The following is a 13,721-nucleotide window of genomic DNA, read 5'->3' as shown; positions in this document are numbered from 1 at the left end:
GTTCTGATTTTGAAATGTTCTTTTTCTCTCTGTGAACAGTATTTAAACCTGTTTGTGTTAATACATGTGGAGATACAATATGATCGTGTGGTTTTAGGGTGTTTATTTATCCTTTATTTCCAAGCTGGTCCCTGAGATTTGGGTAATCCTCCAAAAGTATTGAATTTTAAGTTCAATTACATAAATGTATGTTTCTTGGTTCTAATGCTTTGTGTAGGGTGGTGTTCAGGGAATGCATGCTCCTTAAGGATCCAGGCTAATAAAACAGGAATCTGAAACTATATTTGAATGACATTTGCAGTATTTTTGCAGTCTTTTAATCCCCTTATGGCTACTTTTTATTAAGGGTTTTATTTCTTTGTACATATACTGCAAAGCTGCCTTGTTCACATTGTATTTGTAGTGTGATTCCATCTGATATTGTGCCATTACTTATTGTGCTTTCTGGTTCTCCCAAACCTTTGTGCACCCAGCATTGGCTTTCTGATGCTATAATCACATGTTCATGCCTCTACAAATTAAGTTAGCCAATTATTTTAGAAAATGTTTGTGGCAAGTATTGAGGTATGTTTTCAGTATGTTGCCATGTTGAATGTTGCATAAACTTAATTTTTTGCAAATTGCCTGAAAATATATAATTTGAAATTAATTAGTCTTTTCATAGAGCCCTTTTTGTACTATGTCAAATTGATATTCTCAAAACATTTTTCTTTTTCCAGTTTATTCTCCAGATATGCCATCTAGACTTCCAATTCAGGATATTTTTGCAGGACTGGTTACAAGTATTGGTACAGCAATAAGATACTGGTTCCATTACACATTGGTGGCCTTTGCATGGCTGGGAGTTGTACCTCTTACAGCATGTAAGTACATCCCTATGCTTGGTGGTCCCAAATTATTATCATTTCAAGTTTTTAAAAAATCATGCAATGCCTTTTACTTTCTATGGTCATGATTTATTTACTTTAGCCCTTGTGCTGAACTATTTTCAAATTGTAAGCTCAAAATTAAGATAAATGCTGCCAATTAAGATGTGTTGAGGAAGACCCATATTTTTATGCAATTGTCCAGCTTTGGAGGAAGTTACTTATCCCACTCTGCCTCAGAGTCATACAGCAAAGAATCAGGCCCTTCAAGTCTGTGCCAACCATGAAGAGGGAGTAAAATTCTTTGCATTATACCTCAGTTGCAATGTACAGACATGTGAATTTGTAAGTCTAATAGGTTGTAGAAAGAAGCTGTCCCATAGCTGTTGGTCCTGGCTTCAGTGCTGTGGTACTGTTTGCCAGATGGAAGCGGCTGAAACAGATTATGGTTGGGGTGACTGGTGTCCCCAGTGATGTTCCAAACCTTCTTTCTGTGCCAGCTGCTGTAAATGTCCTAAATGGGGGAAGTTCATGTGCACAGGTGTGATGGGCTGTCCGTACCACTCTGCAGTGCCCAGCGATCAATGTTGGTCCAGTTCCCGTACCAGGTGCTGATACAGACAGTCAGTGGTGCCCCTGTAGAACGCCTTGAGGATCTGGGGGCTCATGCCAAACTATTTCAGTCTCCTGAGGTGGAAGAGGCGCTGTTGTGCTTATTTTGCCACACCGCCAGTGTGTTCAGTCCAGGTGAGATCTTTGGTGATATGTATACTGAGGAACTACTCGCCCTCTCAACTGCAGACCAATTGACGTTGATTGGGCGAGCCTGTCTCTGTTTTTCCTGTAGTTCACAATCAGCTCTTTTGTTTTCTGGACATTGAGGGAGAAGTTGTTACCTTGGCATCATTGCGTCAGGGTGTCAACCTCTCCTGTGTAGGCTGTCTCATTACCGTTAGAAATAAGCCTGATCAGTGTCATGTCATCTGCGAATTTGATCAGCAGATTGGAGCTGTGTGTAGCAGCACAGTCAGCATGGATTTGTGCAGGTCAGGTCGAGCTGCGAGAATCTGATAAGACTTTTGCAAGGAAGTGACAAAAATTGATGAAGGTAAAGTGGTGACAAAAAAGAGAAAATCTGCAGATACTGGAAATCCAAACAACATGCACAAAATGCTGGAGGAGCACAGCAGGCCAGGCAACATATACAGAAAAGAGTGTAGTCAATGTTTTGGGCCGAGACCCTTCAGTGGGACTGGAGGAAAAAAAGATGAGAAGTCAGGGTTAGAAGGGAGGGGAGGAAGAAAAACAAGGTGATAGGTGAAACTTGAAAGGGGGAAGGATGAAGTAAAGAGCTGGAAAGTTGATTGCTGAAAGAGATGCAGGGCTGAAGAAGGGGGAGCCTGATAGGAGATGACAGGCCAAGGAAGAAAGAAAAGGGGGAAAGAGCACCAGGGGGAGGCGATTGGCAGGCAAGGAGATGAGGTGAGAGAGGGAAAAGGGGATTGGGGGAAAGATAAGGGGGAGCATTAACTAAGTTCAAGAAACCACTGTTCATGTTATGACGTTGGAGGCTACCAGGTGGAATGCAAGATGTTGCTGGTTCAACCTGACAGCAACCTGGGACAGCAGAGGGAGATGGAAATGGCAGAATGGGAAGTGGAATTAAAATGGGTGGCCACTGGGAGATCCAGCATTTTGAGGCGGATGGAGCATAGGTGCTCTGCGAAGTGGTCTCCCAATCTGCGTCGGGTCTCACCATTGTACAGGAGGCCTCACCAGGAGCCCAAGATGCAATTGCTGTCTCCAACAGACTTGCATAGGGATTAATCCCTGCAGAAGCCAGAAAGTTGGGGGGGGGGGGGCGGAGTGGGTGGAGGTTGGAGAGAGAAGTGTGCTTAGTGGTGGGATCCCGCTAGAGATGGCAGAAATTATGGAGAATTATGTACTGAATGCAGAGGCTGGTGGGGTGGTAGGTGAGGACAAGAGGAACCCTATCCCTGGTAGGGTGGAAGTAGAGTGGTAGATGTGGTGAATATGAACTTTAGTAAGGCATTTGGCAAGGTTCCCCATGTTATGCTCACTTAGAGAATCATGAGGTATGGGATCAATGGAAACTTGGCTGCTCAGATTCAAAGTTGGCTTGCCCACATAAGGCTTAGAATTGCAGTAGATGGAATGTATTTTATCTGGAGGTTGGTGTCTAGTGTTCCACATGGCTCTGTCTAGGTCCTCTGCTCTTCGTGATATTTATAAATGACTTAGATGAAGAAGTAGAAGGAATAGGTGAGTAAGTTTGCAAGTGACCTGAAGGTGCATGGTGTTGTTGATAGAGTGGTAGGTTGTCACAGGTTACAGTGAGACATTAATATGATGCAGAGCTGAGTTGAGAAGGGACAGATTAAACTTAATCTAGAAAGATGTGAAGTGATATACTTTGGAAGGTCAAACTTGAATTTGGAGTGCAAGGTTCAGGCAGGATTCGTAACTGTGCATGAACAGAGAGATCTTGGGATCTACGTTGATAGGTCCTTTAAAGTTACCAGGCAAATTGATAAGGTGGTTAAGAAGATGTATGGTATCGTGGGCTTCATTAACTGGGAGATTGAGTTCAAGAGCCATGAGATAAAGTTGCAGCTCTATAAAACTCTGGTTTGACCAAATTTGGAATATTGTGCTCAGTATTGTTGCCTCATGATAGGATAGATGTGTAGGCTTCAGAGTGTGTGCAAAGGAGATTTATCGGGATGCTGTCCGTATTAGAGAGCATGCCTTATGAGAAAAGCCCTAGCTTGCTTAATCTTTCCTTTTTGGAGTGAAGGAGGATGAGAGATGTCTTGATAGGAGTGTATGAAATGATAGGCATAGATTGAATGGGCAGCCAGGGTAGAAATGGCTATTACGAGAGGTTAAAATTGAAAAGAAAGCTGGTGAATGGCCTGATTCTGTTCCTGTTGTGTCTTGTGACTTGTGTGTTAGAACTCTTAAAATAATTTTTGTTGAAGTAATTTTTAATTGAAGTAAATTTAAGCTAGTTGCTATTTAGCTATTGTCAGCCATTCCTTTCCATGAAATAATTTGAACTGCTGATCATGCATCAGTTTTAACCAGCCACAGTCTCTCAGGAATTCTTTACCAATTTCTGCAGATTTTGCTGAAAACTCTCTCACTCTGAGGAGTTCACTGCAGTCAGGAAAATAACATAAACACATCACAGTAATATGAGAATGTCTGTTTGGAGTAGATAGAAATCTAGATGTTGCCTTCAGTCATGCAGGGTAATATGTATGCAGTGTAAGGTGAAATCCAGCACTTCCACCAGAATGTGTCTGCAAAATCCAAGTTCATCTGGATTCAGACATCCAGCTGAATCTTGACCCAGATTATAGTAGTAAAGAACCATAAAATGAGGAAAGGTTGACAGTAGCTACCCAGTTGTAGAACAGGAGCATTGCACTTAGATGCAACTAGTGGTAAATAATTAACAGGGGAGTTGGAGGAAAAACATGTTATTTACAACTTGCAGGCAGAATACTTCACTCTTTGTAGCTTGGTATTGTGCACTGACAGAACCCTCCAATGCCATAAAATTCTTATGGGTTGAAATGTGAGAAGCAATGTCACAGCCTTTTTTTAATGAGCTGCATTCCCCCTTTATCACTTACAAGGTGTCCTATGTGAATGGAGTTGGTTTGCTCAATCAGATGCGTCATTGGCACAGAATCCTTAGCATAGCTCACAACTAATTACTGTTTGGAAGTGAGTGGACAGTATGTTTTCCAATATTTTAGTTCTGTATTTGATGTTATCCACGGAATCAAAGATCCTGTCCTTCACATCATGCATAATAAAATGTTTTCCAACAACACAAAATGATTTTATGGTATATATTGATTGAAGATAGGTGGTGTGGACAGTGTAGAAGAACACTTGCAAAGGACAAAATGAGATAATAGATCTGCTGGAAATATGGGTAGAGAAATATCAGATGGAGTTTAACCCAGCCAAATGTGAAGTTTTGCACTTTGGGAGATTAAATGTAAAGGGACAGTACACTTTAATGGCAAGACCTTTAACTATGTTGATGAGCAGAGGGATCTTGGGAACCAAGTTCATCATTCCCTGAAAGTGACTACACTGGTTAATTAGGTGATAAAGAAGGCATATGGGATGTTTGCCTTTATTAGTGGAGGAACTCAGTTCAAGGGTCAGGTAGTTATATTGCAGCTTTATAAAATGTTGGGCTGCATCTGATTATTACACATTTCTGGAGAGGGTAAAGGGGAGGTTCACTAGCTTTATTAAGCATGATGTGCCTGGATTAAAGGGTATGTGCTATAAGGAGTAGTTGGACAAACTTGGGTTGTCCTCACTGGAGCAGCAGTGTCTGAAGGAAGATCTGATAAGAGTTTTATAAGATTCTGAGAGGTTAAGTCAGTATCTTTTTCCCCAGGGGTTAAAATGTGCAATAACAGAGAGCGTACATTTAAGCTGAGTGTGAGTAAGTTCAAAGGAGGTTTATGGAATGAGGTTTTTTTTTAAATACAGTGGTTAGTGCGTGGAATACAGGTGGCCCCCATTTCTCGAATGTTCGCTTTACAACAGCTCGCTGTTACGAAAGACCTATAGTAGTACCTGTTTTCGGTAACCAAAGAGGATTTTCGCTTTTACGAAAAAAAAGGCCCGCTTTATACATGTGTTTACCCAGAGAAAGACTACAATAACAGTGAAGCCTTGTGCGTGTATGCATGTACGTGCCGATTTTTTTTCTTCTCCAAATCGATTTTGGCTCACTGTCTTCCCTGTTCTGATAAGTGAAACTACACCGTACATAGAATATTTCTACTTTATATAGGCTGTATATTTATCGTATCATTCCTGCTTTTACTATATGTTTGTGTTATTTTAGGTTTTGTGTATTATTTAGTAGGTTATTTTTTGGGTCTGGGAATACTCAAAAAATTTTCCCATAAAAATTAATGGTAATTGCTTCTTAGCTTTACGACATTTCGGCTTAACAAATGGTTTCATAGGAACGCTCTACCTTTAGATAGCGAGGGAAACCTGTACACTACCTGTGGTGGTGATGGAGGCAAATCCAATAAGAGACTTTAAAATAGCTCTTGAATGTGCAGAGGATGCAAGGATATAGGTATTGGGTAGGCAGAAGGGATTAGTTAAGTTGGGCATTTGATTAGTCAATCAGTTCTGCACAACATTGTGGACTGAAGGGCCTGTTCCTGTGCTATACATGTTGTATATTTTAAAGTTTAGCCAGGCCTCAGTTGTGCTTATTTTACATACTTTACCTCTATTTCTTTGGTTAAAAATGTGGAATTAATTATGCTGTTTCCAAAATAATTCTGTAATGTGTAAAATAACATTAATCAAGAACTGTATGAGCTGTCTGAGTTATGTAATGCTCAGTCTACATTTTTTTAATATTAAAAAAGTGTGGTAGTCATGGGTGTAAAAAATAAGATTAGAAAAAATATCCATTTGAGTGGCTGTACGTGACCTTTCCTTGACTCTTCCTGTTTTTCATTTAGGTCGTATCTACAAATGTTTGTTTACTGGCTCTGTGAGCTCACTGTTGACATTGCCACTGGATATGTTATCCACGTAAGTTCACGTCTTTCTTTTGATGAAGTAGCAATTTGAAATAATGAATTAGATTAGAGAGGATCCAAATCCAGTTTACATGTCCCATAATTTTCTGTTTTCATTACCATGAAATGAAGTATTATTCAACAAGGCCCAATATTGCTTAAAAGTTGATTAGTCAAATGAATATTTGCAATTTACACTTAAGGTGTAGTAATAAATTCTGGCTTCTTTTCAAAAGTTTGTAACCAGTTTGGATATTTGACCTTTAAATAGTTGGACTTAAGATTTCAATATGTTTAATTATAAAACTGATTCTGTATCTTTATGCTTGATTATTTACAGAGAGAATTTGCTGGCAGACTCTTTGCAGGGTTGTTTCGTGGTAATGTGCACACTATGTGCATTCATTAGCCTTGTCTGGTTACGAGAACAAATTGTACATGGTGGAGCTCCACAGTGGCTAGAACAAAATCATGCTCAACCACCCAATGGAGTGGGGCAACCGAATGAGGTAGCGGCTGTTAATTCCCCTTAAAAAGCTATTTACAAGAATAACAAAAAAAAAAGATTAGAGACTTAATTTTTTTTCACCCCACTCACTCTTGTCCTTCATATGCTTTCATTTTCACTGTTGCTATTCTAAAAGGTGCAAAGCTATTAGCATATATGATTTTATATCAATTCATTTTGCAAAGTTTTTTAGATATGGATTGCTCTGCATACTAACCCAAGCTGGGTAATTATAAATTGTAGGCAGAAGCATGTATGCTACTAGTAGCATTAGTCATTGTCATGCTGCCAGATATTATGAGAGTAACCAGTAATTTAGTTCTGTTTTTACATTTCCTTTCTTATTTGTACCACTGCAAGAAGGATAGTGCCCCCCTAGTAACAAAGTTGTTGCAGCGAATGGAGCAAATAGATTCCCTCTAGCTACAACTAGAGTCTGACCAGGGATGCAAATCCTTGCACCAACATATTCTCTTTCCCTCTATACTGTCGCTCTGAAAGTTTTTGTTTGTTTAAAAATTAAAGTTTCATCAGTGTAATTCATTAATAATATTGATCTGTCAGCCTCAAGCTGCACCAAATGCTCCAGCGGAGAATCCCCAGAATCCTCAACAAGCTGAGGAGCCGGATGGAAATGTAGCAGCAGCTGCGGGAGCTGCCCCTGTATTGGCAGAGAATGCCAACGCTCATGCAGATGAAGGTGAAAACGAGGATGAAGAGAATGAGGACGACGACGATGCAGTGGTTGAAGATGGCGCTGATGCCAACAATGGTGCTCAAGGTATGAATGGTAAATTTGTGACCTGACTGGATCAAAGCTGAATGTGAGTCCTTTCATTGCTTATGGAGCTATTGCAAAAAAACTTTCCTCACATGTTCGCAAAAGATTAATCAGGAGGCAGCCTTTTTGAGTTTATTCATGTCATCAATAATCAAAACCAGTGAGTCTCACTTTTGTGTTTTAAGTACACAATCATTGGATCATTAATATTTTACAGCACAGGAGGAGACTGTTTGGCTAGCTGTCTACCAGAACAACTCACTAAATCTATTCCCTCCTTCCCCACTGAATCCTTGGAAATTTTTCCCCGCCATATATTTTTTCTATTCCCTCTTAAAGATTACAGTAGAATTTGTGTACATCACCTGTACAGGCAGTGCATTCCAGATTCTAACTACACTACGACTAGAAACAAAAGCAGTCCCAGCCTTTTTAATTGAAGCTTGAAACTGTAGTCCCTCATCCCAGTTACCATTCTCATAAATAGTTCTGGACTCTTGCTATGCTCTTCATGTTCTTTCTATAATGAGTCAACCAAGATTAAGCCAGAGGATTTTTTTTTGGGGGGAAAAAAAGGTTCTGTCTTGAACTATACATCTAATATTGTGTTTGCTATCTATGTATTGTCAGGTGCTTCAACAGCCTTTATCTCCTGGTCTGTATCCTGGATTTATTCCAGTTTGTTGCTCTCATCGATTTGCATGTATTCAGGATAAATAACATCGTTTTCTTTCTAGTATCAATTTTAGGATCTATTTTAATTGTTTGTAATTGTGAATCTTTACACATGAAATATCAGTACTGTTTCCCTTCCTCCCCACAATAGGGCATATCAACCTCTGTGTTTTGACAAAATGAGTATAGCATATGTTTTGGTATTTTAATATGCCTACTCTTAATCTTTATTAAACTCTACCATTCAGTTAGAATAATTGTTAAGGAAGGATTTTATACCAGAGAGCTATAAAAGAAATATAATTGTGCAAGTGATTTTTGTACAAATGAGGAATTAAAATGGTCTTTCTCTTTTCAGATGACATGAACTGGAATGCACTAGAATGGGATAGGGCTGCAGAAGAACTTACATGGGAACGTGTACGTGGTTTTATAGTTTCTCATATTTGTTTTTTAGAAGTTATTAACTTTCAGTCATTTTTATTCAAAAAAAGAATAAAACAAGTATTCATTAAATTAAAACTTCATTATAATAAAACATTTCTTATTATGGATGGCTGATTAAAATCTGCATTGAAGAACCAGGGTGGATGCCTTTCTTTATACATAGAGCTGGATCCATTTTATCTGTTCAGAAGATTCTGAAAAAAGTTAGTACTTCATCATTAAACCATAATAACTAAGAGGCAGGAATAGTTCATTTACCCTTCAAGTCTGCTTTTCATGTCATAAAGATTGGTTTATTTTCAATCTCAACATTTAACTGCCCCTATTTGTACATCTGGTGATTTCATTAATAATAAAAATTTCTCTATCAGTTTTGAATGCAATCAGTGATCCCCCCACAGTCTACAAAGGGAAATTCCAAAGATTCTCTTTCTAAGAAATTTCTCCTCATTACAACCCTAAAAAGACTCCCTTTATTTTGAACCTGTGCCCCTAGTTTTAGATTCTTCAGCCAATGGAAACATTCTCTCCACGTCTACTCTGCTTCTTCTAAGCTCTTAAGAAACAGAGCCTTAGCTTACTCAATCTCATCCTATGCCAGATCAGCCATCCCAGGAACTAATCTGGCAAATCTTGCTACTCTCCCTGTATAGCAAGTCTATCCTTTTTGAGAAGACCAAAACACCAGGTGCTGTTTCAACAACACTCTACATAACTGCAGTAATGATGAGACAGTTAACTATAAAACAATCATTATTAAATATGCTATCTAGCTATAGTTATACATTAAAGTTCCTTATGAGATGAAAATATGAGATGCTCCATGGTGGCCTCTAGTCAACGTTGCATTGTAGGCAGGTGTTTTTTTTAATGGGTAATGGATAATCAGTAAATTAAAGGAAATAGCCGTACGGAGTTTAGTTGAATACCTAAAGCTCTAACTAGTATCCATTTTATTTTGGGTTCTTAGACTGAGGATTTCTCCATTTATTGTAATGTAGGGGCGGTACTGTAGCATAGTGATTCTCACAATGCTTTACCAGTGACCTGGTTCATTTTCCACCACTGCAAGGATTTTGTATGTTCTCTCCAGGTGCTCTGGTTTCCTCCCACAGTCTGAAGACGTTAGCGGTTGGTGGATTAATTGGTCATTGTAAATTGTCCAGTCATTAGGCTAGGATTAAGTAAGAAAGGGTTACTGGGTGGTGAGGCTTGAAGGGCCTACTCGGCACTGTATCTCAAGAAGCAAACAAATAAATAATGATAGATTCAATAATATGATTTTCATTAATGTTAATTCAGATCATCCTATTATCTGTTCTGTTGTTTTGTCATTTATTAATTTGAAGTTCTCTTCTTCTTGGGCTCTTAGCTCCTGGTGGAGCAGAGACTGTTGATGATTTCCTATCTCCATCATCCAAAGTTATCAATGTTGGATTTCATAAATGTTTCTGTAATCCATTGTATCAACTGTATCAATTGGCCTTTACAGCTTCACCAGAGCCCTGTTGTTTGGCCTTGCCTATTTCCATCTCTCACGATGGGGACATTTGTTGGACTTTATTTTGAAGTAGTTGAAATATAAATATTTTGGGAAGAGGCATGAAATTCAAATATTCAGAGCAATATTGATTAATGTTCATGATATTTAAACCTTTCCTTTTCTGTTTCACAGATGCTTGGATTGGATGGTTCCCTTGTATTCTTGGTAAGCTTAAATAGCTGCTATTTTGTGTAAAATGAAATCAGTCAATCCTAAAGTAACTTACTTTGCACTGTGATATTTAGCTAAAATAAATTTCAGTATTTTACTCTTCTATTAATTCTGTGGCAGTTCATATTTTGAACAGGAAAATTAGTGAATATCTAAGTTTGATTTGCCAAAAAGTGCATATGTGCATACAATTTAGATGCATGTTGATACCGATCAGTAATGGATCTTATTATTTTGTTTTTAAGAAAAGAGTAAAAATATTTTTTAAACCTTTAGGACTATAGTGATTGTTAATCTATTAACTGACAATTTTATTTTTCTGACAGGAACATGTCTTCTGGGTAGTTTCTTTAAATACGCTTTTTATTCTTGTATTTGGTAAGTACCTCCTAAATTGCTATTCAATGTAATGATGAAATCTTTAAGATGTTATTGCATAAGCTGTATATTTTCATGCATACATTTTATTAAGGTGCTGTAAGGTTAGTATTTGTAACATACCAAAAGTAATTTATGATTCTTCCAGAAGCTGAATTATTGCTTTCACTTGCTATCATAATTTGCAGAGGTACATGTATACTAAAGAACTCTTGCTTTACAAGATACAGATGAACTGGTGGCTGAGTTGTAGCTTAAATTGAAATCTGTATTCCATAATGGAATGATTGAAAAGCTCAACTTCTTTAGCAACTGATTTAACTTTGAAATTAATTAAGCTGTACCACTGGCAACTCAAGAATACACCATAGACAAAGGAGAATCATTTTAACTTTAGCTTCCTACTTCCATGTTCCATTGTTTTCAAAAACTAGCAAAATAGAGAACATGGTTGATGAGGTAGTGTTATTGGATAATAATACCTGGGTCATGTTTTGGGCAAGTATATAAATTAGTCTCGGTGTCATCCTGCCATTATCCCTCTTGGTCATTCTGTGCCTTTTTTCTTACCTCGTTAACTCAACGTATTATAGAGTTCTGTGACGACAGTAGAGAAGTGGTCAATACAAAACTTGCTGCTAGCTTTGACAACTGAAGAATCCCTGCACCTATTTTTCCCCCAGATGGTTGGGGATTTTAAATTATGAATATTAGTCAGATTTACAATTATTTAAATTACTAAATGAACAACAAACATGCTTTAAAGTAATTAGGACATTACGCAAAGTCCAGCTTTTAAAGAACCTACTTTTGTATAACCCATTGAAGTCAATGTCATTGCAGATCCCGTGTCAAATCTAGTTCATCCCAGGGTCCATGAGCTAATTCTGCAGTATAGCTGCAAGGAAAGCATATGATACCAAGTAATGATACAACAAGGATTGATATGCTTGACCATGCAGACCATTTTGTTTTGTTTTCTAGCATGTTCCCAATGGAAATTTGGTTTAGTTTACTGGAGAACTGTTCCACAAATGTCAAACAATTTTTTGTGCATTTTGTCCAATAAGATCTCATCAAACTGTATATAATTCTTCGGGAAGATACAGGGAGAATGTTTCCTCAACTGAGGAATCTAGAACTGCTACAGCACAAATTCAAAATAAGTGGAGGCCCTCTAGGATTGAAATGAGAAATTTCCGCACAGTGGTGAATCTTTGGCATTCTCTACCATCAGTAGCTGTAGAGAAATAATCACTGATTCATTTGAACCAGATTGATCAATTTTCTTTTGTTATTAGGGAAATCAAGTGATGTTGGATTAGGTAGATTATGTCCAAGTTGAAGATCAGACAGTCTTTGGATAAAAAGTATGCTTGAGAGATATTTATAAAGAAATAGTAACTTTCTGCAGATCTTCATCTGGATTACTTTAATTATTGGTCCATCGAAACTAGTTTTAATTTTAATTGAATTGGAATGTACATACAATTCAGAAATGTGAATCGTGGCTGATGGTTTTCCTGCATCTTTATAGCGAAGGAATGGAGAATAGTCACCAGTTTGTGATGTCTTAGTTGAAAAAGGTTAATTTGCTTTAGGTTGAAATAAAAGCACTAAATATTCCCATATCTGTTTTATGAGAGGTGCCTCCATTGACTTTCTAAATCAAGCACCTATGAATGATTTCCATACTTTTAGTGAAGCGATTTTATGAATGTTACATAAATTAGTTTCTTTTACATTTCATTTCTCTACTGTTTGACAAATTTTGTATACTCTTTAAGGAGTGCATTAGCCTTTTTTTTAGCATTCCCAATTCTATCAGTCCTGCCACTGATAAGATCAATATTCTAAAATCTTGGCTCCTCTGAAAGGAAGAATGTTAGCTTTTAAATTAAGAGCTTTATTTAAAAAGTTGTACTATATCTTCAGCATTAATTATTCAAGGATAAGAAATTTCTTTTGATATGGGTTTGTTGTAGTGTTGCTATATCTAGCTGAATCAAATACTGTCCAAACAAATGTTATCAAAGCAGCAGATAGGTGAAACTTTTATCCTTTTAATAAGTTGATTGGAACATTTTATTCACCATTATTCCTCCTTTCTCTTTAATGTTTAAAAATAGTTTGCATTTTGTAGTAGTTTAATTGGAAAAATTCTTTCGAACAAAAATAGAAAGAACAAACCCCAGTGCATTATTCTGTAATATTGCTTTTGTACATTTCAGCATTCTGTCCTTACCACATCGGACACTTCTCAGTAGTTGGTTTGGGTTTTGAGGAGTATGTAAGTACCAACGATACGGTGCGTGTCCTATTAGAAGATTCTATATGAAGTTAGTCAAATTAGTAATAATGTAAAAGTATTGTGTGGTATTGTTATATTTGATTATATGAACCAAATTGATTGTTTTTATTTTAGTTAAATGTACACAGTAATCAAGAATACCTACGTAAATATGCTCTTGAAATTGGTTATCCATCTTAACAAAAATACCTTAATATATTTACCATTCTTTTGGAGTTTGGTGAGGTATTTTTGATAATCCATCATTTTCCAAAAGCAAAATATTGAAGGTTCTGCATCAGCGCCATAGAGGGCCACCCCTCTCCCCTCCCTTTGGGGACCATCTTCCTTTTGGATGGGGAGAGGGTGGCCCTTTATGGTGCCGATCCCAATGCTCTTACCAGTTAAACAGCTGATAGTGCCTTTACCATTATGAGCATTGATTTTGGAAATGTA

At 37.6% G+C, this 13,721-nt stretch overlaps 1 protein-coding gene across 2 annotated transcripts in view; it reads left to right on the top strand.

Annotated features, from left to right (window-relative positions):
* The window catches only part of marchf6 (membrane-associated ring finger (C3HC4) 6), a 77,442-nt gene that overhangs the window by 38,037 nt on the left and 25,684 nt on the right, over positions 1 to 13,721 (top strand). Inside the window, exons 4-11 of one of the 2 annotated variants that reach the window (XM_073024085.1) lie at positions 720 to 863; positions 6,413 to 6,485; positions 6,813 to 6,981; positions 7,545 to 7,761; positions 8,795 to 8,856; positions 10,559 to 10,591; positions 10,924 to 10,975; positions 13,207 to 13,265. In XM_073024085.1, coding sequence (XP_072880186.1) covers positions 720 to 863; positions 6,413 to 6,485; positions 6,813 to 6,981; positions 7,545 to 7,761; positions 8,795 to 8,856; positions 10,559 to 10,591; positions 10,924 to 10,975; positions 13,207 to 13,265 — 809 coding nt within the window. Of the gene's footprint in view, positions 1 to 719; positions 864 to 6,412; positions 6,486 to 6,812; positions 6,982 to 7,544; positions 7,762 to 8,794; positions 8,857 to 10,558; positions 10,592 to 10,923; positions 10,976 to 13,206; positions 13,284 to 13,721 lie in introns of both variants that reach the window. The other variant, XM_073024084.1, reaches the window with a different exon arrangement.

This window comes from Hemitrygon akajei, chromosome 20 (assembly GCF_048418815.1).
Source record: "Hemitrygon akajei chromosome 20, sHemAka1.3, whole genome shotgun sequence".
In the NCBI taxonomy this organism is placed as follows: domain Eukaryota; kingdom Metazoa; phylum Chordata; class Chondrichthyes; order Myliobatiformes; family Dasyatidae; genus Hemitrygon; species Hemitrygon akajei.
Note: the sequence above shows the minus strand (reverse complement) of the source record. Positions and strands in the feature narration are given on the sequence as shown.